Below are 25,730 nucleotides of genomic sequence, written 5' to 3'. Positions count from 1 at the left end.
TATCCTGAACTGACCTCCAGATGTACTATATTTTTCCCAAGCCCATTTTCATATACAGTATTTTTCTATAGTTTTACTTTTGCCGCTGTTTGTTTGGTGTTTTAGTTGTGTAAACTTACCTTGCATTTCTTGTTTTACACTGTGTGTTTCTTCTCTCTGCAGCCTCGCAGTGTTTTTGATCCCAAAGTGCTCGGTTTACAGTGTGGAGGGTGAGTGGTGGCTTACTTCCTCATCTGATTGGTTTTACACAATTGGGAGCTGCTGTGCTGTTTTGTACCCTCATGCTGAGGCACATGAAGCTAAAATGTTACATGCATGCTGCTTCTCTGGCAGGCAGCCACAACTAAGATATGGTTCTCCTTGTTTTTTTTTTCACATACCACTGTGAGATGAATATTCAACAGTCCTGATGGCTTCATGACAATTATGGAACTTTTTCTTTGGCTTTATATAATTAAAAGATGCCTTATTGAGAAATGTTTATGGTTGCTTATTTATGAAATTTTTCATGGAAGATACATGCAGCTCACTGTTGTTGTATGTCATGAGGGATAGATCATATTTAGCCTCCATTACCCAGCACATACCATGACTGTGCAGCCATCTGCAGCAACATTGTGCATACAGGCAGCCAGAGTCCCCAGAATCAGGCAAAGGCCTGCGCAGCTTGTCACGTTGTGTATCTGTAGGGTCAAACCACTGATGTTGCTGAGAGGACTGACAGAAAAGCTTGAGGAACTTTGTGTGTGGAGGCATTGGGGCCTTGATGTCATGTTAAGGTCATTAGAGAGGCTTTGAGTGACAGTTGAGGTGATGCCACTGAGAGCCCCATGGGAAAGGAGCAAAACTGGTGGGAAAGCAGTGAGGGAACCATGGAGAGCACGTAAGGGAGTTAGAAGATGCAGAGAGCAAGAGAAGTGGAGCTGAAGTGCTGTAGACTGAGAAAAAAATCTAATCTTAAAGTGCCCATTTTTTTGAGGAGCAGAGTCGGTTATTTGCAGTTTTTTTCTGCTGTGAGGCCTCACCACTCAGTGAATCTCACAGTCAGTTCACAGTATGAAATAAATATCCAGTATCAGGTGTGATATGTATCAACAACAGCCATCACTGCAGCTATTAACCTATCAAAATTGACATTGCATAGAAGAGTGAGAGGCCATGGAGACAGCAGAGGGTGAGAAGGATTACCTGGTTTTCTCATGTAGGTGGTCGGCATCATGTGAAGTGCAGAAGAGGGGTTGCGACAGGTTAGGGAGGAGACATGATCCATAGTGTTTGCCGGCTGTGTAAATCAAGGCCCCCCTTTCACCGCAGTAATGTCTCCCCCCAGCCTGGCATTATTATGATATTAATACACCTTAAATCTGTCTGCTTCCACAGGGCTGGCAGTATTCTTTATGGTATTGACAGCATGCCAGATTTACGCCGCAAGAGGACAGTGCCTCTTGTCCGAGACCTGGTGAGTCATCTACTTCAACAAGGTTATGTGTGATTTATGTCAAATATATCTAAGTGACCCCATGTTATACCACTGTAGTGGAATCCTGCTCTGTGTGCGTTCATGGACCTCTGTTGGGGACAATAATATCTTTACGAGCAGCCTGATAAAATGTGATATTGCTGTTGTTTATTGTTTTGTTTTAATTATCCTTAGTACTGAAATAATAACCTGCAACAATGTGATTGGTTTTGTAATTTTAAATTCAACATTTGTTACAGCATATGATTGAGAAGATTTTAAATACTTACTTCAAATGTATACTGAGGACACGCTAAGCAAAGTGAAATAGATAAACATCCACTGTGATAAACTTAAGCTGGTAAGAAGTTGATTGGTGATAAAAAAGCGACCACTTACAACTCTGGCTGTTCTTTTTAGAGCATTACCTTGTGGGAATGTTAAATGTAACCTTAGCTATAACTTTGCCGCTTGATTAATTAGCCTAGTGAGGGTGTTTAAGACATTGCATCACAGTGATGCGCCACCATTTGATTTTATTGCAACATAATGTGTCATAACATATCCCACAGAGAGGGCTGTTGCAGTGAGGTCCACTTTAGCACTGTGCCACATGGTTGGTCTTTGTGAAAGGGAACAGTCTGTCGTGGTGCCAGTATTATTCCCGTCTGTTTATAACTGTTTGTCCGTTATGTGCCGCACAGTCTGTCTGTCCTGTGTATGTTCGTTTCTCATCTTCATGTGTTTTAGCCAAAACAATGAAAATATTATCACAAATCTTTTAAATTGAATCTCTTAAAAAAAAACAATACTTTTAAAACATTTTACCCTTTTTGACTTGAAATAATGCAGAATGCGTTTTATGGAAATGATAATGTAGCTTGATGTCATACACGTAGATGCTGATGAATGTTTATATCACGGTGAACAACATGAGTTGATGCTGTATTTGTCCATATCTCTCATGAAATTATTAACCAACAATGTCTTGGTAAGTATGGGTTGTCGTTTTAAATTTTAATTTTTTTTGGATTTTGCGTGTATATTTGCCATTCCTACATAGACCCATAACAGCTATGGGTAATATTTTTCAGTGAGTTGTCAGATTTCTGCCTCGCCGATGCTCGCCATTTTTCGTCCTTTTTTCCTGTTCTTTCTTTTTTGTTGCTCGGCAGGTGCCACAAAATTTATATTTAACTTGAAATGTTGACAACTCAACCCAAAAATATATCCGAGAGACTTCATTGACTTCTGATTTAACTGTGTGAGGCTTTTAAATCATGTAAAAGTGACACTGAGCAAGCCTTTTACACGTGGGATGAAGTCAGTAGTCAGCAAACGAATTGGTCCCCTTTCATGCCTCTCCTTTGTCAATGCCCCCCATTTGCTGTGTGATTGCTTCAGGGCAGCAACAGCGTTTGATTGGAACGGATGGCAGGGTTCCCCCACATTATGGCGGGATGCAAAAACAAACGACTAATATAGTTGAAAATCGATTCCCAAAGCACTGAATGCTATATTGTAGCTGAGTAGATAACATCTGGACACAGGGTCTTATTGTATTGCCCGCAGCAACCTCAGCAGTGCTGGTGCATGTTGATAAACTTACATCAACACTCACAGTTCATGTAGAGGTCACATTCCCTCCTACATTCTCCATGGCTTCCATGGATCTTTACCATAGCTGGGCTGTACAACGAGAGGGTCGTGGTAAAGACTGATCCAATATTGTCAGCTGTCCATGTCTGCATTCCTCTGTTGCGTAACTTCCCTCAGTATGGGATCAATGTTTATCAATCTGTGCTCACCCAGACTCAATGGATATTAATATAGCAGCTAATTCATGTAAATGTGTGTATCTCTGTGTGTGTGTGTTCCCAGTTTGTGTTTGTGAGAGTGCCGTGTGTGGGCGTGTTCTGGTTTCTGTTGGAGTAAGTTTGTGACCGTCTGGGCAGGTATGTGTGTGTGTGTGTGTGTGTGTGTGTGTGTGTGTGTGTGTGTGTGTGTGTGTTTGTGTGTCTGTGTTAAGTGTGTGTGAGCGCGAGTCGGTGTTGTGCAGTACAGCTGGCTTCACCCATACATGAGTGTGTGTGTCTTGTGTTTCTCTGTTTGTGTCAAACTAATGTGCAGAGCAGACAGCAGAAAATATGATCAAAGCTTCATCCAACAGAGAACTGAATAGAAATGCCAAGCATGACTGCAGTTTAGTAACTTCCAATGCATGAGTGGATAAAAAAATAAATAAATCATGCAGCGGCTGTATAATCTCTCTCTTGATGAATAGTTGAATCTTTCTAGAGCTCTTTGCTAATCAGCAGTCCTGCATGGCAGTTGAGACACCTATGCGCTCAGTATGGATAATAAATACAATTCCTCTGCTTTTTGTGCTCTGAGCCTTCACCCTCCCACTCTTTGTCTAATTCACTTTCCTTCTCTCTTTCATTCTCTGTTCATGACCTCTTGGAAATGACAGGCTTTGGTAAGCTTACTGTCTTTCCACTCAAATTAGTTTTCTCTGTCAGTCCTGAATTGTTTGACAAACTTTTATGTCTAAACCTTGCTTTTATTTCATTGAATTTAGCCACTAAAGTAAATGTATATGTGCAATTTATTTGTGCTCAGGGCTCTTGTGCATTTAACCCAATATATTACCACACATTGACATGTTGTTTAACTTTTATATATATACTGTAGTTGTGTGTCTGCATTGAAACACTAAATCAAATTTCAGACAGGTAGAATCAGTCGTTGAATTTCTCCCTTTGCTTCATCTCTCTTTTCCTCTTCTTCCCTCAGACCCTCACTGCTCGAAAGGCAGGCCTCTCGTTTGCTCTGGTGAACCGCTCCACCCTGAATAATGAGGACCTGGTGAGTACATGGAAGTCATTGTGTGGTTATTGTGGAATCTTGGTTGGTAATGAAGGGCTCTGCAGGGACAGGGGATGCTGGACCCATGTTCTCATTATTTTTTAGAGCAGTGTTTGGAGAGGAAGTTGCTGGAACACTGGCTAACTTTTATAGCTGTGCTGCAGCCATTGTACTTCAGGGGCGAGGGATCACGTTGGCCAGAACACAGGGTTCTAAAAGAAAATGAGATGGACTGCATTAGATATTGGCCTAATTTCTTTAGATGTACATACAGCATGCCATCTGTCTGCCTGCCTCTCTCTCTCTGTCTAAAATCCACGCTGCAGTTTATTATATTGGTCTCTGTGCTCACTCTTTCTGCTGTGCTCTTCTAGTCAGATCATTTGGCTGGGTCCAGAAATTAAGCAAAGCCCTGTACATCGAGGATGACTGAGCTCTGGAGAAAGGGCAGAATGTCTGAGTCGATGGTGTGAGACACTTCAGTGTTGACCTCTAAAGCTCTCTCTGCATTAATTGATTGCAATTCTTCCCTCCCAGAGGGAAGGTGGCGTAACAGGAGGCAAACAGCAGGAGAAAGCAGTTTTTAAGCAAGACAAACACGCGGACAATTTCGTATCCGCTGATATGCAACAAGAGGCCGCATAAGCCTACAAGATTACTGCAGTCAAATGTGCTCTGTACATATTGCACAAATACTTCATCTCTTCCAGAGACCAGCAATTTGCACTGATTCGTGTACATGTTCATATCACTTATCTTGTTTCACACACTTGACATGTTCCTCGTGGTGCATATGCTCAGTTGTCCTGTGGTGACAGGGTCTTGATTGCTTACTAAGAGCCATGGGTTTGATTAAAGAGGCTTTAGGGAAGAACAACTCATGTCCCAGATGAGGGAGAAATGACGTGAATGATGCAGCGTGTTAATTGGTGTGCGAAGGGATCTGATTCTTGGGGAACTTTGGAGATTGTGCTGCAGAAGGACTTTCACTTCATAGGGATAGCTGTACTGATTAGGAGCAAACAAGGTTAGGGTTTGATAATTGGTGAAGGGGAGCTGACTTCCGAGCAAAGCTGTAGATTGTGTGGTCTTTGTAAGTAGGACAAGCAGATGTCAGAGTTTTATCTGCTGCATTAAATCCAGGAGGGTGCTTTCTTGTGTGAACCATGAGAGTGCTCAGTAAACAACCATATGCTGTGTAAGAGAGTGGAGGAGTCCGGGAAAGACGGGGGAAAGGAGGAGGAAAGTAAGGATGGAAAAAAAAGATGGAAATTAAGAGAGAACGAGAGGAGATCAAAGCAGCGAGTGATTTGTCATCATGACTCTCTGGCCTTGATGTCACTGATCAGGCAGCCATGTTGAACAATCTGCCCTCCCTGGAGAAATGTTTTAATCTATTTAGAGTGCTTCCATCATCCACCCTCTCTTTGTTTCCTCTCTGCATCACCTCTTCCATTTTTGTTTCTCTTTCAATGTAATATTATAGTTCATCATTCCTGACGTATGGACCTCTCTCCGTCTCTCTCGACGTTGTTCTCTCTCTGCGTCATGTTTCCCATGTATCTGCTTTTTAGAGCAGAAAGGAACATTATGTGTGGGCCAGCTAACTGCCTGTGTGTCCACTCAATGTTCTGAGCTGCATGTGATTTGAGCACCAGAGCCTTTTAACAGTGACTGTCAACATAAAGTGAGGCCAGGCTTACCTGCTGAGACGAGGCAAGGACTTTAACCAAGGAAGAAGGAAGCTACGATCTGACATGGGTCAGCGAGTATCCGGAAATAAGATGTGATGTGTTGTTATAAGTCAGTTCAGATGTCACCAGGCAGGTTGTTAGTAGCAAAATATACCGTATTGACTTCAAAACACCTGCCAATGATTTCTGCGTGAGTAATTTTGGATGGTTTTGTGAAACAGACTTGCCCATTAGTCTGAGTTTAAAATACTTGCAATTGTTTAAATATTATGCCAAAGTCATCAGCTTAAAAAAAAAAAAAAAAAAAAAAAAAGATTCTTTGTTAGAGCTGAGATGGTAGAATAGTTAACGCTGAAGATAAGACTTGTAGAAGGCTGGAACAGGATGAGGAGGATGGCTGTCTGAACGAAGTGGTTGACAAGGACAATAGGTGGTGAAATTGGAAAGGGGGGGGGTGAAAGGAAGAGGAGAGATTAGATTATTCTCTGTCATGTTACTCTCAGGCACAGGCTGCAGCTGTCAATCAAATCTAGCAGCGTCTTGCACAAAACCACCAGGGTTACCTCACAGTGTAACACATGAGACTCACACATGCAGCACATCTGCTGCGCGGTGTGACATACACATACTGCTCAAAACACTGCAATGCGTTTAACGTATGCTCAGCACCACCCAAAACATTGGTTTAGTGGTTAAAATAGAGGCTAAACAAATACAAATTTTCCAGCTAAGTCAAGTAACTGAGAGAAACATCTCCAGATTTTCTGAGCTCAGAGATCTTGCCTCTTCGCCTGCAGGCTGCGTAAGTATTAGAAAGCTTCCGGGTGTGGCCCAACTCTTGTGCGTAAACTGGATAAATTGCAGACATCTGCTTCATCTCATCGTCCTCAGATTAAAAAGGGAAATCTCTCCATCTCCCCCTGTGTCTCATCAGAGGTCCTCTCTCTGGGTTCGGCAGCCTCTGCGGCGTATCAACGAAGTTTCCCGATGTTAGATAGCCTTGTTGTTCTGTCATCTGCTGTCATTTAATCATCTTTGCGCATGTGTGTGTGTGTGTGTGTGTGTGTGTGTGTGTGTGTGTGTGTGTGTGTGTGTGTGTGTGTGTGTGTGTGTGTGTGTGTGTGTGTGTGTGTGTGTGTGTTGCTCTTGTATGTGTGTCGGAGGAGGTAGTGCGGTAGTCTTGGTAAAGTGCAGAGCTACTATTCAGGTGTTAAAGCACATTGTCAACACTCCGGGGCTGGCGGCAGTGGGAGGGGTGGAGGGCAAGGGGTGGGGAGCGCAGCTCAGTCGAAATACGGAACAAGTGCCTCTTGAAGATTTATTTAACTACCATACATCTCTTTCCCTCCCCTCCCCCTCTCTCAATCTGGATAATGCTCACTTTTAAAAACCTTATTTACGGCATCCATTGATTCTGCCTTCAAGAATTGGCAAGTCCTTGCCCGTTTTCCTGCCCTTGTGGACGGCAAGGCTGCTGCAGTAAAGCATTCAATTTGAAGAGGCTTCTGTTACACAGCAATCAGTCTAGACAGGCCTCATGTAGACTTTAGTATTTGGTGTATAGGAGCTTTAGTCAGTAAACCACTCAATGTGAACAAAGCCTGTGGGCTAAAGATGCTGTTAATCTAAGGTTAATGAGTTGTGTGGCTGAATTGCTTTCAGTTATACTCCTGCATTGATGATAAGGTAATCAGAAAGGGATCAACAACATCTTCTCTAATTTATCTCTTGACAAATGTTGTTAGATCCCTTTGTCCAAGTAAAGACGCTTGCAAATGCTGCAGCAATGAATGATAGCTGTAGTTATTCACGTTATATAACTGCCAAGATTAATGCAGATGTGTGCTGTAAATTTCCTTCAGCTCAGAATGCGTCTTCGTTTGCATTCAACCCGCTGAGGCTGTGGTTCTGCTAAACTTATAAACTCGGACTAAAACTTTATGTTATGATATTGGGCTCTTACGTTCCCTCAGCAGGTGCAGGACTATTCCTCTTATTGAGTTCTGATCTCAAGATGTATCAAACATTTCTGAAAAGCAATTTAAGTACAAACTTGTTTTTATTAAGTTTTGAAGTTGTTATGAAACCTTATTTCTCTATCTGACAGTGCCATGAGAGTTTACCAACATCAACCGCATCTATTGTGTTTCTCTCACCCACCACATCTTTTCCACCGGTGTCTTCATACCTTATTATTTCTTCAACTTTCTTTCAGAAACTACACGTCTTCAAGAAGACTCTTCAGGCTTTGATCTATCCAATTTCATCCACAACACCCCACAACTTCGAGGTGTGGACGGCGACTGCACCCACCTACTGCCATGAGTGCGAGGGTCTGCTGTGGGGCATCGCCCGCCAGGGCATGCGCTGCTCAGAGTGCGGCGTTAAATGTCATGAGAAGTGCCAGGACCTGCTCAATGCAGATTGTTTACAAAGTAAGGCAGTGTGTGTGTGTGTGTGTGTGTGTGTGTGTGTGTGTGTGTGTGTGTGTGTGTGTGTGTGTGTGTGTGTGTGTGTGTGTGTGTGTGTGTGTGAGTGTGAGTGATAGGGCGAGCAACTATGATTTGTGTAAACAGCTTCGCATAGGAAGTGTATTCAGAATAAGGTGCACTGCTTACATTTTCATGATAAATTTCTTACGATAGATTTTTTTTTGCACCACTGGATGATAATCAGACATTTGATAAATCATGAAGAAAATCTATGAAATCCTAAAGCATCTGGTTTGTTTGGGAGTCTGATGACACTGCTGGTGCGGCGCTTCATCTGTAATATTTTTGGTTGATTTGTTTTTCCTCCCCTTGTTTCTATGACTACCACCACCATATTGCAAGTCCTGCTGTGCGCATGAAGGCTATCATGATGGTTTGTGTAATACATGTCACATATGTCCTTGCACTCGTTTCTACACGGTGCATTTACACCGCTCGCTCACCCACTCGCACTCATTACAATCTCCAATCAGGCACACCACTGTTGTTACAGTGCAGACTAATAGGAACAATGTGACGTGAAAGCTTCAGGATGATCCTCACGGCAATCCTCACACACTCTAAATGGATTAGCTACACCCTAGCTCTTACAAAACGCAGTGTTTTATAACACTTTGATAATAGCATAACAATGTTTTATGTGATTCATCTTTATCAGATTTTGATCTGCACTCATGAGCGCTCTGCAGATACATGGTGCTGTGATTAGATAGAAAGAATTAACCGTTACATCTGCCTCTTTTGTCTTACAGTTACGCACTCACATAAGACATAACACACACACATGCACACCAACATTAATGCATGGATTTGTGATGTTTCATCTCCCACACACCCCCAGTATCACAGAGACACAGATCTGATGAGTTACTGGATGCTGGAACAATGTACATATGGTACACTCTTCTTCCACACTTAGAGATGCAGTATTTTAGAAAAAAACAACAGTTGATTTTAATATAAGACTGCAAGAAAGGTGGTCAAGTTATATGTAAGATACCCTATTGAATGGGTGTTAGACATGCAATCTAGTGAGCATAAACTCCTGGAATTTTACAGGGGCAGTGGAGAAGAGCTCCAAGCATGGGGCGGAAGACAAGACCCAGAATATCATCATGGCTATGAAGGAGCGAATGAAGATAAGAGAGAAGAACCGTCCCGAGGTGTTCGAGGTGATCCAGGAGATGTTCCACTACTCCAAAGAGGACGTCACGAGCCATCTGAAGACAGCCAAGCAGGCAGTGCTGGACGGGACCTCCAAGTGGTCTGCCAAAATCAGCATAACAGGTTAGCCTGATTTCTAATTATAACAGAAATCCACTGAAATTTCAATAACGAGTCACTATTCTACTATAATAGAATATGTCACCTACAATATGAGGTTTTTATTGTCTCTCGTTTATACGTTAATCATCAGTCAACTGAAAAGTGATACATTCTTTGTAGCCAGTAATGTCCTCATACAGCTGCATGTGACTTTTGACCTGTGGACAATGACCTTTAACCTTTTACTCCAATACCACATCAGCAAACCTGCCAACAGTCGTCAAAAACTTCTTGTGTAATAGGTATTTACTCATTATTTACCTCGAGACCTTGGTCGTTAACCTCTGACACTAAACCACAAACAGCAATGCACATTTAATCAGATCTAGAAATAGAAATTGATTTGGTTGTTTTAGAAGAAATAATTGACAGTTGATGATAGCATGATGCTTATTACTCTGGACAATAAGGATTTTTTTTTTTGGTCATCATGTAGTAACTGTGAAGTGAGGACACAACTTCTTCCCAGCCTCTACTCTCTATTTGACTCATGTTTATTTGATCAGACATGAGTTGTAGCACTGGGAGAGTTTATCATGTTTCTGCAACATGTTCCAAATGGAGGCACATTGAGCATCTGGGAGGCTGTAATGAAGAAGCTGTGGTGCGTATTATTATAGTTAAAGAGTCCTTCCTGTAACTGACAGAGATCTTCATGTTCTTTTCAGCTCAATAGCATACTCATCGGTTCTATAGCAAGAGCGACAGAACTTTGGAGAGTGCACTTTGGAAATGAGCCCCCCAGAGCTGCACCTCAAGCTCTCTCAGAGCTGCCAATCAAAACGTCTTGCCCCTGAGAGCATTTTGACAGTACAGCACTTCACATCATGTTCAGAAAAATAAAAGATTTTCTTTTTTTTACCGTGCTCTTCTTGGGCAACTATTAGTTGCACAATGATTAGGGGCATTTAATATCTCAGACTTGAACAATTTCCCTTTTTGGTGTCTTCAAGGCAAAATTGATAGGAACCGATGATCTTCCATTTCTTACCTAACCTCCTTCATCTTTGTTTACCAGCTCTCTTAGTGAGAGGAAATAGAACTGAACCCCATTTCCATATTTTAGTCTAATTTACTTTCTATTTTTCATGGCCTCTTTGATTACATAACCTCAGTTGTTTATTCTATGGCTTTTTATTCTTCTTTCTTCACTGCAAGTCAACCTTAATTTCCTGTTATCAGCATCATTTGCATACATTTGAAAACTGCTAACACAAAAATCAATATGATATAATAGAAAACCATAAACTTAAAATATACAGAGCTGTGCAAAGGTTTCAGGCACTCATTTTTTTCAGGTACCTCTGTGCTGAGATAGTTATTTGTGCCTGTGGCTGCATGTTTGGGGTTGCAGTCGTATTGCAGCATGAATTCAGGATACATACTGTCTGGGTTTATAGATTTGTTCCAAGTTATATCCAGTGAACAGGCTTCTGAAAGAAGGTCAGAAAGTTATATCTGTAACCTCGTCCTGGACTCCAATCTATCTCTGCGATAACTGTGCCAGGTCTAGCTCATTTATTGCCCACCTTGCATTTGTCGCAGTGTCAATACAACAGAGAGAAATAGCCAAAGAGAGGGGGGAGACAAATAGAGATGGAAGGGAAAGTGATTGGAATGGTGAGGGAAAGGGTTGATAGAGAGAAAGAGGAGGAATAAAAAAAGACTGAGAGGAAAAAGGAGTGAAAGAGACGTGATAAAGACCCAGGGCTACCTCGGCCAATTTTGAAGGAGCTTATTGAACGCCCCATTTTAGAATGTAGGTATTGAGTTGTTGTTTATTTATTTTATCATTCATGAGATAAAAACAGACGGGCATTGACTCTGCAGCACTCTGACAGTGACCATGAGGTACTCTGTATCAGGTGAATGTGCACAGTAAATAAAAACCTTGATCACACATTCTAATGCCCTAAACACCTCATTGTAGCTGCAATGAGTAAAAAGTATATTACAGTACCATACAGTACATGTATTATAGTTTTTTCTTTACTTATTTATTTTGCATTCTCTCAATAACAGTGTTGTTTTTTCTGACAAATTACATGACTTTCTTTGAAATCTTTGCTAAAACACGTTCTAAAGAAGGTCAGAAGTCAATGTCCGTTTTAGGCAAGACAACATGCACTCAGTCTCCTCTGTTCAGTTTCTATTTATTCATAACACAAACATACCTCATCTGTATGCCTCTGAGTCTACCCAGTCTGATATTCTCTATTCAGGAAAAAGTTTCGGTTATATTAGTATATATTGCGCTTCACTAATGGAAAGTCAAGCAAGCGATATGATAATGAAGTACCTGTGGTGTCTTTGTGAATTAAAGAACTTTATAACAATTAATCTGGTTTCAAGCTGTTAAAATGCACACCAAATCCTCACAGTTTTCTTTATCTTTCCTAATTTTATACTGACATATACTGTCGTAGTAACAGGCAGTTCTGTAAACTTAAAATTTTGAAACCTTAATGCCGAATAGACTTGCTAAAGGAGTTTTATAAGCAGCACTGGGTTAAATTGCTATCAAAACCCAGTTTATTTTATTTAACAGAGAAATACTGACAATAAAGGCACACTTGAAGGCGGATAAAAAGCCAGACTTCAGAGAGGGGTGAGATATGATAATTGTTTAAATGATGACACTTTTTTGACAATTTTCCTTCAATGGGATTTCTAGTGTTGCATTTGTTTTTTGATAAAGAATATGACCAAAGTAGTTGTACAAATAATGAACAAGGAGGGTGGAGGTACAAGTTCAAACTCTGCTTATAACGCACAAATCTGCACATCTGGTCATTCGTTGCATGAAGTGGGTGGGATTGACTTTCTGTATAAAAAGGTGTGATGGAAGGGGGTTCAGATGCCACTGAGTGATCCAACAAGCACTTTGTTTGAAGCACGCTGACCCTTTTATACACATGTCACTGCCTCAGACCCCTCCCTCTTCACTGGACGCATTTGATTTTGAGTACTCTTGGAGCAAAAAGGCCGCGGCTCCCCAAACCTCTATATCCTGCCCCCAACTCCTGTCAGCTCTGAGCTGAAGGATATACATGTACCCTGAATTATTTAGACAGCCACTTATGCATATTTAATGCAGCAGTGTCCTTTTTCCCTTTTATGGTGCAGTGAAATACTACTATGTCTCCTTCTCTGCACCTTCCTGTGTGTGGAAGTAAAATTCAGAATAACAGATCTTAATCTGAAACCAGGTTTCAGCTCAGCATGGACTAGCAGTGGGCGTACACACGAGTGGCATCTACCTATATCTTGGATATAAGAACAGATAAATTATAGACATCAAAACCGTATCCAATATTGCAAACCAAGTGTGTTTTCTTTTAATCACTGTTCTTCACAATTTGCCGTAATCTGACGGCAGCCGCCGTCTGGCACAAGCAAGGCAGATAAAATACACATGAAATGGATTTTTAGTTCTTCAATGAAACATCTCAACACCTACTGGATTTGCGATTAAATCTGAACACACTGATGAGCCTCAGAGGATTAATTGTAATAACTTTGATCTCCTGTCTTTTTATCTCTGTTGGACATTCTGTCTGAATCTATTTTACTCCAATATTTATGACCAAATATCTGCAAGCCATGACATCCCCATCAAGTTGCTAATACTAATTACCACTAACAGCTCATGTTAGTGGCAATTAGTATTAGCAACAAGGATTACATGCCAACACACTAAAGCAACAAGGGGAATATAGTAAATATACCTGGCAAATGTGCACTTTGCATTCTGTGTTGTCTGCTTTGTAGTTCATTACAAATGAAACATATTGAATCGGGGATGCATTAGACATTATTTGTTTGTTTTTTTATTTATAACTGTTGGCAATATGTCCTCAGGTTATTTAGTTCATGAGATTCAAAGTGTAAATAACAGCTGAGCTAAGCTAATGAAAACATTCTGCAATCAGCATAAACATTAAACCCTCTTCTTTTCCATGAGGGGATCAAGAGCAGCGTCATAAGACATGAACGTCCTGTGACTTATCCAACATATATTCATTTATTTTTTTAATGTCTGGCATGATTTTATTCTTAAAATCCTGTCAGGTGAGCTTGGATTTTACAGTGAAATATCTAGCCAGGAGTTAAATATCTCGGCCAAAGACAATATGACTTTTTACATGGTTCAGATATGAGCATTGTGTCTAGAGTTGTGTCAACAGACTGACAGGACAGAGCCACACAGTCTCGGGTGAGGTTTGAAAATAGCTTACAGCAGCCTGTGTGGTTTGCAGTAAATAAGTTGATATAAAAGTCATTAAAAAACAAATTTCAGGACGAGTAACATTTAATCAATGAAATCAAAATGTTAAAACCTCAAGATGGTTATCTCTGCTGCTTGTGGTGCTCACATGACCGTTCACACGTCCTCTTCTCTGTCTTGTCTCCAGTCATGAGTGCTCAGGGTTTACAGGCCAAGGATAAAACTGGCTCCAGCGACCCCTACGTCACCGTCCAGGTGGGCAAGACCAAACGTAGGACGAAGACCATCTTTGGCAACCTCAACCCGGTCTGGGATGAGAAGTTCTACTTGTGAGTGCTCTCTATTAATCTGACCTGTGTCTGACCAGTTTATCCCCACCAAGATTAAGAATCATCTGTTCGAGGGAATCTTATGACATTCGTAAATAAGCCCTTTTTCATTACTGACTGTTACGTAATAGCTCAGTTATGAAATGTTAGCCACCAGTTGCACTGCAGACATTGTGGAGATGAAGACAGGCGTTATCATGGTTAAAAACACCGGTCATAACCCTGTTGTTATCAAAAACAAAAGACATTATTTTACACTTTACTGCCTCAGGATAATCCAAGTAGTAAGAGCAAGGGTGTACAACACCGACTTGCAGATTGGGCAGATACTCAGCCTTTTGAAACAAGTCTGTTAAAACAAACAGAAAAATAATGGGGACAGCTAATTTGACTCACTGGACATCAGCAAAGCCTTTTTATTATATATGTATTCTTGGTGCTTTTTTTCTTCTCTTTTCTGCTTAACTTTAATCCTCCATCTGTAGACGTGGCACTGGGGATCAACTGTTAAAGGATCAGGGAGAGTTGGTCATGTCGAGTTAAACCAAAGAGAGAGCAGCTAATGGGACTTTTTCTCATTTATGCCAGCATCATTCTTCTGGATATTTTTGCCTGTACTACTGACTTATATTCATGTAACTCATTCAAGAGTTTTTAATTATTTTTTTTTTAAATTATTGCTAAAGCACTGTTTAGTGTCCCGGTGTGACTATCCCTTCTCAAAATGTAGGTCTTTGATTTAATACTGCCACAGTTATTAGCACTACTTTTATAATTTCACACCAAATGTGTGTAATACTGAGATTTTCTGAATGTTTGTGTGCGTTTGTATCCTAAACCAGTTACAGACAAGGCACCACACCTGTAATGAGACTCCAGTGGTGGCTGTAATAAAACTCTTTCCCATTACTACACGGATGTAGATTAATAGAGCGATACATTACTGTGTGCTTGGCAGAGAGAACAGTCCTGGACTGGTGCATCAGCAGCAGCAGCAGCAGCAGCAGCAGCAGCAGCAGCAGCAGCAGCAGCACCACCACCACCAGTGCTTCCCCCGCAAAGGGATTAGTTAAGAGAAAAAAATACTGCATATACTGTTTCTCTGGCTGTCACACCCAAGATGTCGTTAGAACAAAATATAATCTGTCGGTTTTAATTCCAGAGCCGAACAGTCTGACCCCATCTGAAGTGCTTTGGCCACCTCTGTTCAATTTAGCAGTGTCATTATTGTGAAGCGTCTGTCAGCTGCACACAGGCGGGGACGACCAAAGAGATGGACATTTTCCAGTACAAAATTTATCGTACAAATAAATAATCCTTGCTATGAATGCCACGCGGTCTTTCTCGTGAAACATTCAGCTCCTCTTTGATAAATTTAGCATGCACTGGAAGAGTGTAGAAACACAGAGATGCAGAATAAAGGTCATGCAACGTCTTGGGCTAATTCTTCCTGCCAGGCAGAGAGGCCTACATGCGAGGCATGCAACCTCACTCATACACAACCATGTGTGCGCAAAGAAAACTCACATTCCCTCATTTGAATCCAGGCAAGAATTGTTCTCTATATGTTACTTAGAAAAGGGTCATGAAGTGTGTCTGAACTTATATTTATGCTTCAATTGTGCATTTGACTGCCATTCCGCTCTGCTGAATAGCCCAACCTGATGAGCTGTCACTGAGTATGCTGTTGCTGCTGTTGGTGTTTTATGGTGTTGTGATTGTTTTGACCTGGCACTATCGTCCTCCATCTCGCAGTGAATGTCACAACGCTACTGACCGCATCAAGGTGCGCGTGTGGGATGAGGACGATGACATCAAATCACGGGTAAAGCAGCATTTCAAGCGCGAGTCGGACGACTTCCTGGGCCAGACCATCATCGAGGTTCGCACTCTCAGCGGAGAGATGGACGTTTGGTACAATCTAGGTATGTTACCCATTTGACAGCAGAATATTCTTACATTATCTGACAATCATGGTAGCAGTTATTGTCAATATGATTACTTTATATGATATATTGAGGTGTGTTACATTTTTTTGGTACAGTACAACGTAGATACAATACTTGAGTTTTCAGATTGATAACAACATTTAACAAAAGTAATCAAAATCACTAATTTTATATGTTTTGAGGAAACGAGTGCTCATACGAGAGCAAGAAAAAAAATAAAAGGTTGGATTTAAAAGATGTATTTAAATCAGTGTTTTTCATTATTGATTCATTTGCAGAGTATTATCTTGATTTGCTGTTCAGTCTATGAAACTGGCTTAAAGCAGGTGGAAAAAAAATTGTATTGCAACTTTTCAGGCAACATTCTTGTCTTGAATTTCTTTGTTTTGTTTGACTAAACATTTGGTTTTAATTTACGAGGAAATTTATTTTCATCTGTGACGAAAATTGTCAACCCATCCCATTTGAGAGGCTAAAACTCACAAATGTTGTGATGAAAAAATGACAGAAATTGAAAAAAATATATTGTTTTACTTCCCAGCGAATCAATATTATGGCACATTTAATAAAGTTGATATGCTATGAACGTACTACAGGCTCGTTGAACCTCATCATGTCTTCCTCTACCCTTTCCTGTTACGCTGTAATCACTTAAACAGTATGTGAGCATAAATTCATGGTGAGATACAGCGTGGTCCTGTTTAGGTCATCCTTACTGTACCAAGCACTGTATTTCACCGTTTCCACTCTCATACATCACTGGGTGTTCACCGTGCTGCAGGAGGTTGCATGGCAGCACAATGGGAGCTCCCACTTCTGTTGAAGTATTATGACTGGCGGGTGCTGTCTTTGTTTGCCTCTCTAGCAAAAGGAAGCAATTTGTGCTAATAGTGACTCCTGCCCACTGCTGCTGCTCCGTGCCTTTTAAAATGTCCACAATGAACGTTTAAACAGACCTTTGCCGGTGTGGGTGTCCACCCCTCTAGCGGCTCTCCTCTCCAAGCCTCTTCAGCACCCCTTCAATCTGGGCTTTTGCGTTTGCCGTGCTTGTCTCTTGTCGCTTTGTCACATTATTATTTTTCACTTGTCTGTCTCTTGACCAACTGACTGTAGAGGAAAATTTCACTCGTTTGGCAGAGAAGAGATGAATTGTATATGAGATCACAGAAGGGGGCCATTTAAAGTGTGTAACAAACTCCCACAGCTGTGCAGTCATTAGCTCTCAGACCTGTCACTGTGGGTTCCTGCATTGATGTGTGCTTAGCTGTATGTGTATGTGTATGTAAACGTGTGATGATATTTGCATGCAGAGAATTGTCATAAGCTGCATACATAGACTGGATGTCATTCGTGTTTTACAGCACATGATGTCATGTCATTAATGTCTCTTGTCATTCACATCTTATGTTTCAGATGATGTCATTGATGTCGTCTGTTTTTAATCTTTTAGTGCTTTATATGTTTCGTTTTTATGGTGCAGTCAAGGACGGATGTCCACAGGATGGGCAGTAATGTCGTCTATAGAATTTGACATTCTTCCGTTGACTGGGGTCACTCCTTGTGTACCGGAACCTTTCTCCTTTTTCTTACCGAATTTATTGAAACCTGCGTAAAATTATGTTTTTTTTCTTGTTTCATCATCTGCTATTGTCAGAAAAATTTGTCAAAATAATTCATTCAATTCATCAACACAATTTAGAAAGCAGTGCAGACATAAAAGACTGAATCATCAGTCCACACCAGTCATGCTCATTGTTTTGGAACAGTAATTGAAGAGTTTAAAAAGTGAATGACAATGCTAATTTACTACTATTTTGTGGCTCTACAAAGATATTGGATGTAGTTTTTAGTTTCAGATCATTTTAAGTTTTGACTAATCCATCTTGGTTATGTGTTACAGACAAAAGGACTGACAAGTCGGCGGTATCTGGTGCCATCAGACTGAAGATCAGCGTGGAGATGAAAGGGGAGGAGAATGTGGTTCCTCCTCACGGCCAATACACCTGTTTACATGAGGTAACCAGAGTCATGTGACTCAGCATTAGGATGAAATTAGTTCTCACTCAAGTCCAGTCATCGTCTTTGGGGCGGTAAGCGTTATGTTTGCAATAGAAGGTGACAGCTATAATAGGGGTAGTCATTGGACGACATACACTGCACAAAGAAACGTGTCTTTTAAGGTTGTCTTGACACTGTGCTCTGTCACCCTAACCCGCTCCGTCTTATCTCTCGTGCCACTCACAGAACCTGTTCCACTACCTGACCGAGGAGAAGAGCAACGGGGTAGTGAAGATCCCGCAGGTGAAAGGGGATGAGGCGTGGAAGGTCTACTTTGATGACGTGTCCCAGGAGATAGTGGATGAGTTTGCCATGAGATACGGAGTGGAGTCCATCTATCAGGCTATGACGTTAGTACCACCCTGATCTATGGCCTTTTACCTCACCGATCTGTCATTGTCTCATTCAGCAGAGTGGTGGACTGAACCAGATGAGACAAGGAGAGCAAAGGAGAAAACTAGTAGTAAATATGTCTTGTCAGCTGAATCAGAACTTGGAGGACTATTGAGCTCCTACGTTTGATTGATTAATTGTTGCTCTTCTGCAAAAAAACATCTAACCTGCCTTGGTCACAATGATCATGGACACACATAAACAGGCTCGTTTCCCCCCTCTCCCTGCCTCTGATCCTCTGTGAACCTCTCCATCCATAAGCGTCCATTTCTTCGCTTCCATTACAGCCACGTACGCACGCACACAGGCACGCGCAAACACACCGCTTGAAACATTAAAATCATTAAATATTGATCAAGGTCATGCAATGCAATTTTACACTGTGCAGTGTTGAGGTAATGGTTGCCACTGTGTCATGTGTGTGTCTGTCTTCCAGTTCACGAGTGGCAGCTGCAGCTTTGTTTTTCTATCTCAGACAGCAGACACTGAGGGCCATATTTACTAAATCCTGTTAGCCTCACTTCAGAATATTTCTCGTATATCTGATTTTTCTTAATTAGGCCCACCAAAATGAATCCCCTTACCCTAACAGACTCTGCATTTATCATGTCCTCTTATAAAAAACTCTCTCTGTAAACTGTGCTGACTGAAAAGTCTGTATTTACAAATCAAACCATCGGTTCACAGTAGACAAAGAGGATACCAGTTTTCTTCTGGCGATATTTTCTGTTGTGAATAGTATGTTAGTTTGTTACCTTTTGTAGGGTGATGAGCTGAAGTTTAGGACACGCTAAAACAGATTTTTGACAGTAGTGTTCCTGTTTTTTTGAATCATTCATACTTATTACTTACTTAAAATTATATACAAATGTAACTTCCTTTTTATTTTTGTGGGGTACAATACAAATCACGCTTTATAATTTGACTCAAATAGGTACACAGTTAAAATATGATGTATTTCATATATTTTGAAGGCAGCCAAACTGAGAAAATTAAGCAACTTTTACAATTAGAAATCTGAATACAGATTTCTTTGTGGCATAAACAGAGACAGATAGTAGACCCCTCAGCTCTTGTTCATTAAATGCTAATGACTTGTATTGCCCTTCATAAATTGAGTTAGTAACAATTAGTTATTGAGAGTCTCTGCAGCATCATCACAGCATGATTTCAGTCTGAGCTACTGTTTGAAAATCACAAATCATTACCAAACTAGACCTTTTAAGATCTTCTTTCCCTACACAATGCACTTGTTGGGCAGTCCCAGTGGCTGACTGTGTAATTAGCTGCTGCCTAAGTAAATCAGGCTCTAATTACTCACAGATTGTGTTGGCCTATTGAATGGAAGGCCCAGCTCACATTTGCGCTTCCATGTTTGAAAACCTGGCCGTGTGCGCTCCTGAGATGATACAGTCTTAATATGAATTTCTCAACATTTGTTAAAAATATAGGAACATGCAATACTCATGAATTGCATATTTTTAATGTTGCATAGCAAAAAGAGACAACAAGCGTTCCTTTGGGAGGTCTTTTGATGACTTGTGAGTTTTACTCTGTTGCTGATTTTTAAATTCTCTTCTTTAGGCCACAAACATGTTTGATTCCCTCACCCCCTACACTCCCACTTATCAGGATTTACATTAACTCATACATACCACAGCAGCTCTTTTATCCACCCTCATGCTGGTCCTGTAGGAGCCAACATGTAATTAGGTTTGAACTGTTTCTATGATTCCTTCAACATGTCAAACATCCTGCATTAATAGTCATTTCATATCCACATGAGAAAGGAGTACAGCTGCATCAACACCAGCACGAATACAGCACAAGTGTTGTTGACATGTTTCATTGTTTAGTGCGACTAACTGCTGTGGAGTTGCTAAGTGACAGGTTGTTGTTTCAGTGACAGTGTGTTGCAATGTATGAGGGATTGCCAGGTTATTTAAGTGCAGACAAGTGAAGCAATGAGTTGCCTTATTACCAGCATTATCAGGTGGAGTTAATGCTTCAGGCTTAAATCGTGCTTAAGCTCAGTGTTTTTCATATCAGAGCTTATTATGCTTCATCAAAAATGTATGAAAGGCCCTAGCTTTCAGTTTTCTTCGTCATAGAGCCTTGACTCCCAGTCACTCCTGACATGATGGCTGCATAAATCACAGCAGCTGTGAAGACTCACTCCTGTGCCCCCCCCCCCCACACACACACAACAACTCCAGACTTACCCTTCCCTCATGTTCGTTTTTCTTCATCTCACTCTATCACCACTCCCATCCCCACCATTTCTCCGTCCCCATTTCTCATCATCTTTTTCTCATTTCTCCCAGCTATCTGAAACCATAAAATGATATGCCAGCGTGTGTGTGTAGTCCGTCTCATCCACTGGTAAAAAAAACAAAAAAAACAAAGCAGGGTGACACAAGGGGAAGCAATGTCTTCCCCCTTGAAAATTGGCTCAGGAGATCCAGCTCTAAAAGCGCCATGAGAATTCAGCAGATGCCATCATCACTCTCCTTGCATCACTCTCGTTGCTCGCCTAACCCCAAGTGCTCCTGGGTAATTTGGAGGCTGAAAGCAGAGTAATTAGATAGGCCTGCCAATGAGAACATGTTTGTGTTTGTGTATGTGTGTGTGTGTCTCCACATGGGCTCCTCTCAGAAGGGAGAGCAAACTCAACTTACAGTAAATCTGTGCCTTTATGAAGCAATGGCTTTCTGAGTAAGATGTCTAATCTCTCTCTCCAATCACATCCCCACGCTTTGCTGTATGCTCACATACAACCCAAATATGAAATAATATAAATATATAAATAAATTGAATACCAATTTGCTGTATATTACCCAACTACAAATTTTGATCTATGAGAGACGTGGGATTAAATAATATAATGTAATGTCTTTTTGTCTTATGCTGTAACAGTCATGTTGAATGTAAGATAAAACCGTGTCTACATAGAAGACGTAGCATGAGCAGCACGTTAGGAGAGCTCAATAGCAGCTCTGATTTTCTGAGTTTCATACGACAGCAGAATGCGGTGAAATCTGTTTCTCCATAGATAAGAAGAACGAGCATTTAAACAAATGCTATATTTATAGAGCTCAGCCTACATTTTCTTGCTTGAAGCTCTCAGACATCTTTACTGTGAAAAGTGTCCAATGCACCCAGTTGTTTGCTTGCTACTGGTCATGCCAAAGGCTGATAAGGGAGCCCATGTGCATGTTGTTGTCTGAGGCATTAAAGTCAACATACAGATTATTGCACCTATGAATGTTATATTCAGTATGCTATCTAGAGTAAAACAATCGAGTTTGTGCTGTATGAATGTGTAAGGACATGGCAGCCTGTCTTGATTGGCATTGAGGCATTCCACGCGGCTTGCGAAGCCGCCAGATGAAGTGTTAGAAGGAGCATATGCTCTTCACTCAGGCAGAGATCCCTTCTCAAACCAGGCCTCTCCAGCTCCAGCACTTAATTACTGCTTGGCAGTGCTGTTGCAGATGTGTTTAGAGAGAGGGAGAGATCATGGCAAATCCAAGTGGATGATGCATGTGCCCCTCGTACTTTGTGTAGCCCGACTGAGATATTGAACAATATTGGCTTATCAATGAGTGCAAATACGAAAACTCTTTTTTTGCAGAACATAATGCAGAAAAAGATGCTTGGAGTAAATTATAGATTGTTGTATTTATGTTTTTCTTTTGATAGTTCTTTATAATTATTAAATTCCCAGTGAAGTTTAGTGTTTCGATGCACTGATGTCAGTGTAGACAATAAACTGCAAAATGTCCTGCCTCCATTACATATCTTTGTCACAGGTGTCAAAAGTAATTGATAACCACATTTCAGGGATCATTGCAAAGCATGAGAAAGAAAATTGGATATATCGACATCAGAAATTTGAATCCTTATTATCAGTGTCAACATTGGCCCTGACAATCTAGTATGAGTTGAGCTCTAGCGTGTAGTCTAAACATCACAGTTAAAAAGATGCTAGCGATAGGAGAAAAGGAAACAAGATTTACTTAAACAGACATCAAGTTTGCAACAGTAAAAATCCCTGCTTCAGTCGCTCCCCTGGGAAACATGACTTGTGTAAATTTAGCGCAACACACAGTGCTGAGATCTGACATACAGTATGTGAATTCACCTCAGTGGAAAACAGTTAGGTGTAAATACTGTGCTGGAGTTTGTCTCTGTGGTATCTGTCACAGAATGAAACATTTCAGTGGTAGTCAGTCAAATGTACATGTTTCACTTCTGTTCCTCTGGATATAATTATATCTCAGCCCCCACGGGATCCCTTCATTTATTATCAAACTTACTTTGCAGCCTTATGTTGTTAATATATGGGCTTTACAGCTTTGATATACGACTTAAATTGTAACGGATAGTAATTTTATATCATGAACAGGGCGGTGGACTACTTATGCACTAACTCTTCCCACAGACGTAATTGTATGGAACATTAAAATATGTTCTCTATTCAGCAGTCAGACAGTGGAAATAATAAAACTACTGTAATACTGTAATACAGTAAGTCTGCTCGCTTCTTGTATTATTGTGGCTATTGGAGTGCGCAGTGATTGATAGAAGCAGAACAGGATATCTTTTCTCAACTCTGTAACTATGTATGTTTTTTTCAGCACTTGTTTAACTTGTGGAGTTTGAGAATTTCTTCGGGGCATGTGGAGTCCTTCATCCACCTCTCTGGGACTGTCTAGTTGATGTGGGTTTTGAAATTGTCTGTACTTTTTAACGTGATCGGAGCTGGTTCCTTGGTGGAGGACTGATGTCTAAGTCTCTTATTCTCCGAGACACTTATTGTAGGATAATAGCTGTTTGTTCTCCTCTGCAGGCATTTCTCCTGTCTGTCCGCCAAGTACATGTGTCCCGGTGTTCCAGCAGTGATGAGCAGCCTACTCGCTAATATCAATGCGTACTTTGCCCACACCACTACCACCACCACAACCACTGCCTCCGCTTCAGACCGATTCGCTGCCTCCAACTTTGGGGTAAGTGCACCTATTATTGTCTTGTTGCCTGACAACCACAGTCATTACAGCAGTGATGCACAGGAGATAGTAGCAGAGCTAAATAACAGAATTTGGGATCTATACAGTCACCAGTTAGACTTAAGTAGCATCTATTGCTTTTTTTACAACCTTATATTGAATTTGTCTAAAGCAGGCTGTGCCCTCAAAATCAACAACACAGCTTCCAGTGCTTTCCATTTAACGTTTTAATAAGCTAATGTTGTAAGGCATCAAATAATATTTTTAAGCCAACTCTGGCAATGCTGCTGAACCACTAAATTTTCGTCCAGGAAGTAAAAATGAATCACTGCAGGCAAAGCAATGCAACAGGCCACGTGGTGTCATAAATTCTCAGGCACAATTCTTTCGATGTGGTGACACTCTGAACTGAAATACTCAATTCTGCTCCTGACAGAGGGAGAAATTTGTCAAATTACTGGACCAGCTGCATAACTCGCTGAGGATCGACCTCTCTAAATATCGGGTATGTATGACATCTTTACATATGGTGTGTGTGTGTGTGTGTGTGTGTGTGTGTGTGTGTGTGTGTGTGTGTGTGTGTGTGTGTGTGTGTGTGTGTGTGTGTGTGTGTGTGTGTGTGTGTGTGTGTGTGTGTGTCATGTTCATGTCTGTCTCTGTGACACGACAACACGAGGATCATCTGTCAGTTTACATACAAACATTTTCACTGGACATTAAAATGTGTCTGTTTCACGCTGCAGGGACAGCTTTCTGTTTCTGTGAAAATGCTGATTAACATTTAGGGCATGATGTACTGAGATCTCAAATAAAGGGTATTAAATTGCGTGTTCCTTCCTCAAAGTTTGCACATTTTTTTTTGCACCTTTTTATTGCAGGTGATTTACTAAGAGTAATTGCATCATTGAATTCAGGTGTTTGGCATCTATTTTTGACCGGATTGCTGCCTGATTATTTTTTGATACAGGCCTCGAGATGAGGTTAAATCTGTTTACACTGTCTATTATCTGGTGTGGAGCAGCAATAACGTTACACTTTGTTGTTAATGGCGTGTGTGTGTGTGTGTGTGTGTGTGTGTGTGTGTGTGTGTGTGTGTGTGTGTGTGTGTGTGTGTGTGTGTGTGTGTGTGTGTGTGTGTGTGTGTGTGTGTGTGTGTGTGTGTGTGTGTGTCTCGCCCTTCACACATGGTCATTGACTGGATCCTCTTCTTTTGTGAATACAGCTTTTATATCTGTAACATACAAGATGTGCATTATTGCCAAGTCTAAAGGTGTTTTACTATAAATATTGGGATTAAGGTAAATGTCATTGTAGATTTGGTGATGTGTCATACCGAGGATGACATTTGATAATGTCACGTGCCACACTCATTCATCGTATACAGCTCAGACTACTTTGTGGTCTTAAGCTGCGACATTAAAGGAAATGAGAAGCCAAAGGTGTAATGTGAAAAAGAATAAATTAAAGATATATAGACAACATAACAAACGCAGAAATAACTGAATCAAATTCCATTAAAAATGACCTAAATTATAAATATCCAAAGTCTTCTTGCAGTTTACAGCCGAGTGTAGCCATTGCTGTAGCAGGGCACATAAAGATCAATAATCAGCTCTCAATGTCACCGGGCCTTTCGGCATCTCAAGAAATAGTGGTCCTCATTGTCCAATAAAGTGACTCTGTAGTGAGCGTTCAGCACTCTCTGTCTGGAAATGGTGGTTCATGGACGGGTTGTAAAGTTCTGTAAAGTAGGCTGTGTACTCCACTTCTTTAATTCGACCATATCTGCAGGTTGATTTGAATGAATGCTTCTGATATAAAAAACAAGCAAATCATTTCCAAATTGTGAACTTTATTAATTGGCCAGTTATGTTTTCCTTCTGCGACATACTTTTTTTTTTTTAAATTTTTAATGGTTTAGCTGC

The 25,730-nt window shown here is 40.8% G+C and overlaps 1 protein-coding gene across 3 annotated transcripts in view; it reads left to right on the top strand.

Annotated features, from left to right (window-relative positions):
• LOC138616290 (protein unc-13 homolog C) overlaps window positions 1–25,730 on the top strand; it is a 106,943-nt gene that overhangs the window by 20,522 nt on the left and 60,691 nt on the right. For 2 of the 3 annotated variants that reach the window (XM_069690499.1, XM_069690497.1), the window contains exons 4-14: window positions 163–209; window positions 1,381–1,459; window positions 4,274–4,327; window positions 8,237–8,456; window positions 9,573–9,800; window positions 14,255–14,396; window positions 16,152–16,321; window positions 18,246–18,361; window positions 18,590–18,753; window positions 23,649–23,805; window positions 24,242–24,310. In XM_069690499.1, coding sequence (XP_069546600.1) covers window positions 163–209; window positions 1,381–1,459; window positions 4,274–4,327; window positions 8,237–8,456; window positions 9,573–9,800; window positions 14,255–14,396; window positions 16,152–16,321; window positions 18,246–18,361; window positions 18,590–18,753; window positions 23,649–23,805; window positions 24,242–24,310 — 1,446 coding nt within the window. Of the gene's footprint in view, window positions 1–162; window positions 210–1,380; window positions 1,460–3,932; window positions 3,939–4,255; window positions 4,328–8,236; window positions 8,457–9,572; window positions 9,801–14,254; window positions 14,397–16,151; window positions 16,322–18,245; window positions 18,362–18,589; window positions 18,754–23,648; window positions 23,806–24,241; window positions 24,311–25,730 lie in introns of all 3 variants that reach the window. The other variant, XM_069690500.1, reaches the window with a different exon arrangement.

The sequence above is a fragment of the Brachyistius frenatus genome, unplaced genomic scaffold, assembly GCF_029030835.1.
Source record: "Brachyistius frenatus isolate BFR_SWC_R1_liver_20210118 unplaced genomic scaffold, ASM2903083v1 Contig_9, whole genome shotgun sequence".
NCBI classification, from domain to species: Eukaryota; Metazoa; Chordata; class Actinopteri; family Embiotocidae; genus Brachyistius; species Brachyistius frenatus.
The sequence above is the reverse complement of the archived record's forward strand: the minus strand, read 5'-3'. Positions and strand labels throughout refer to the sequence as shown.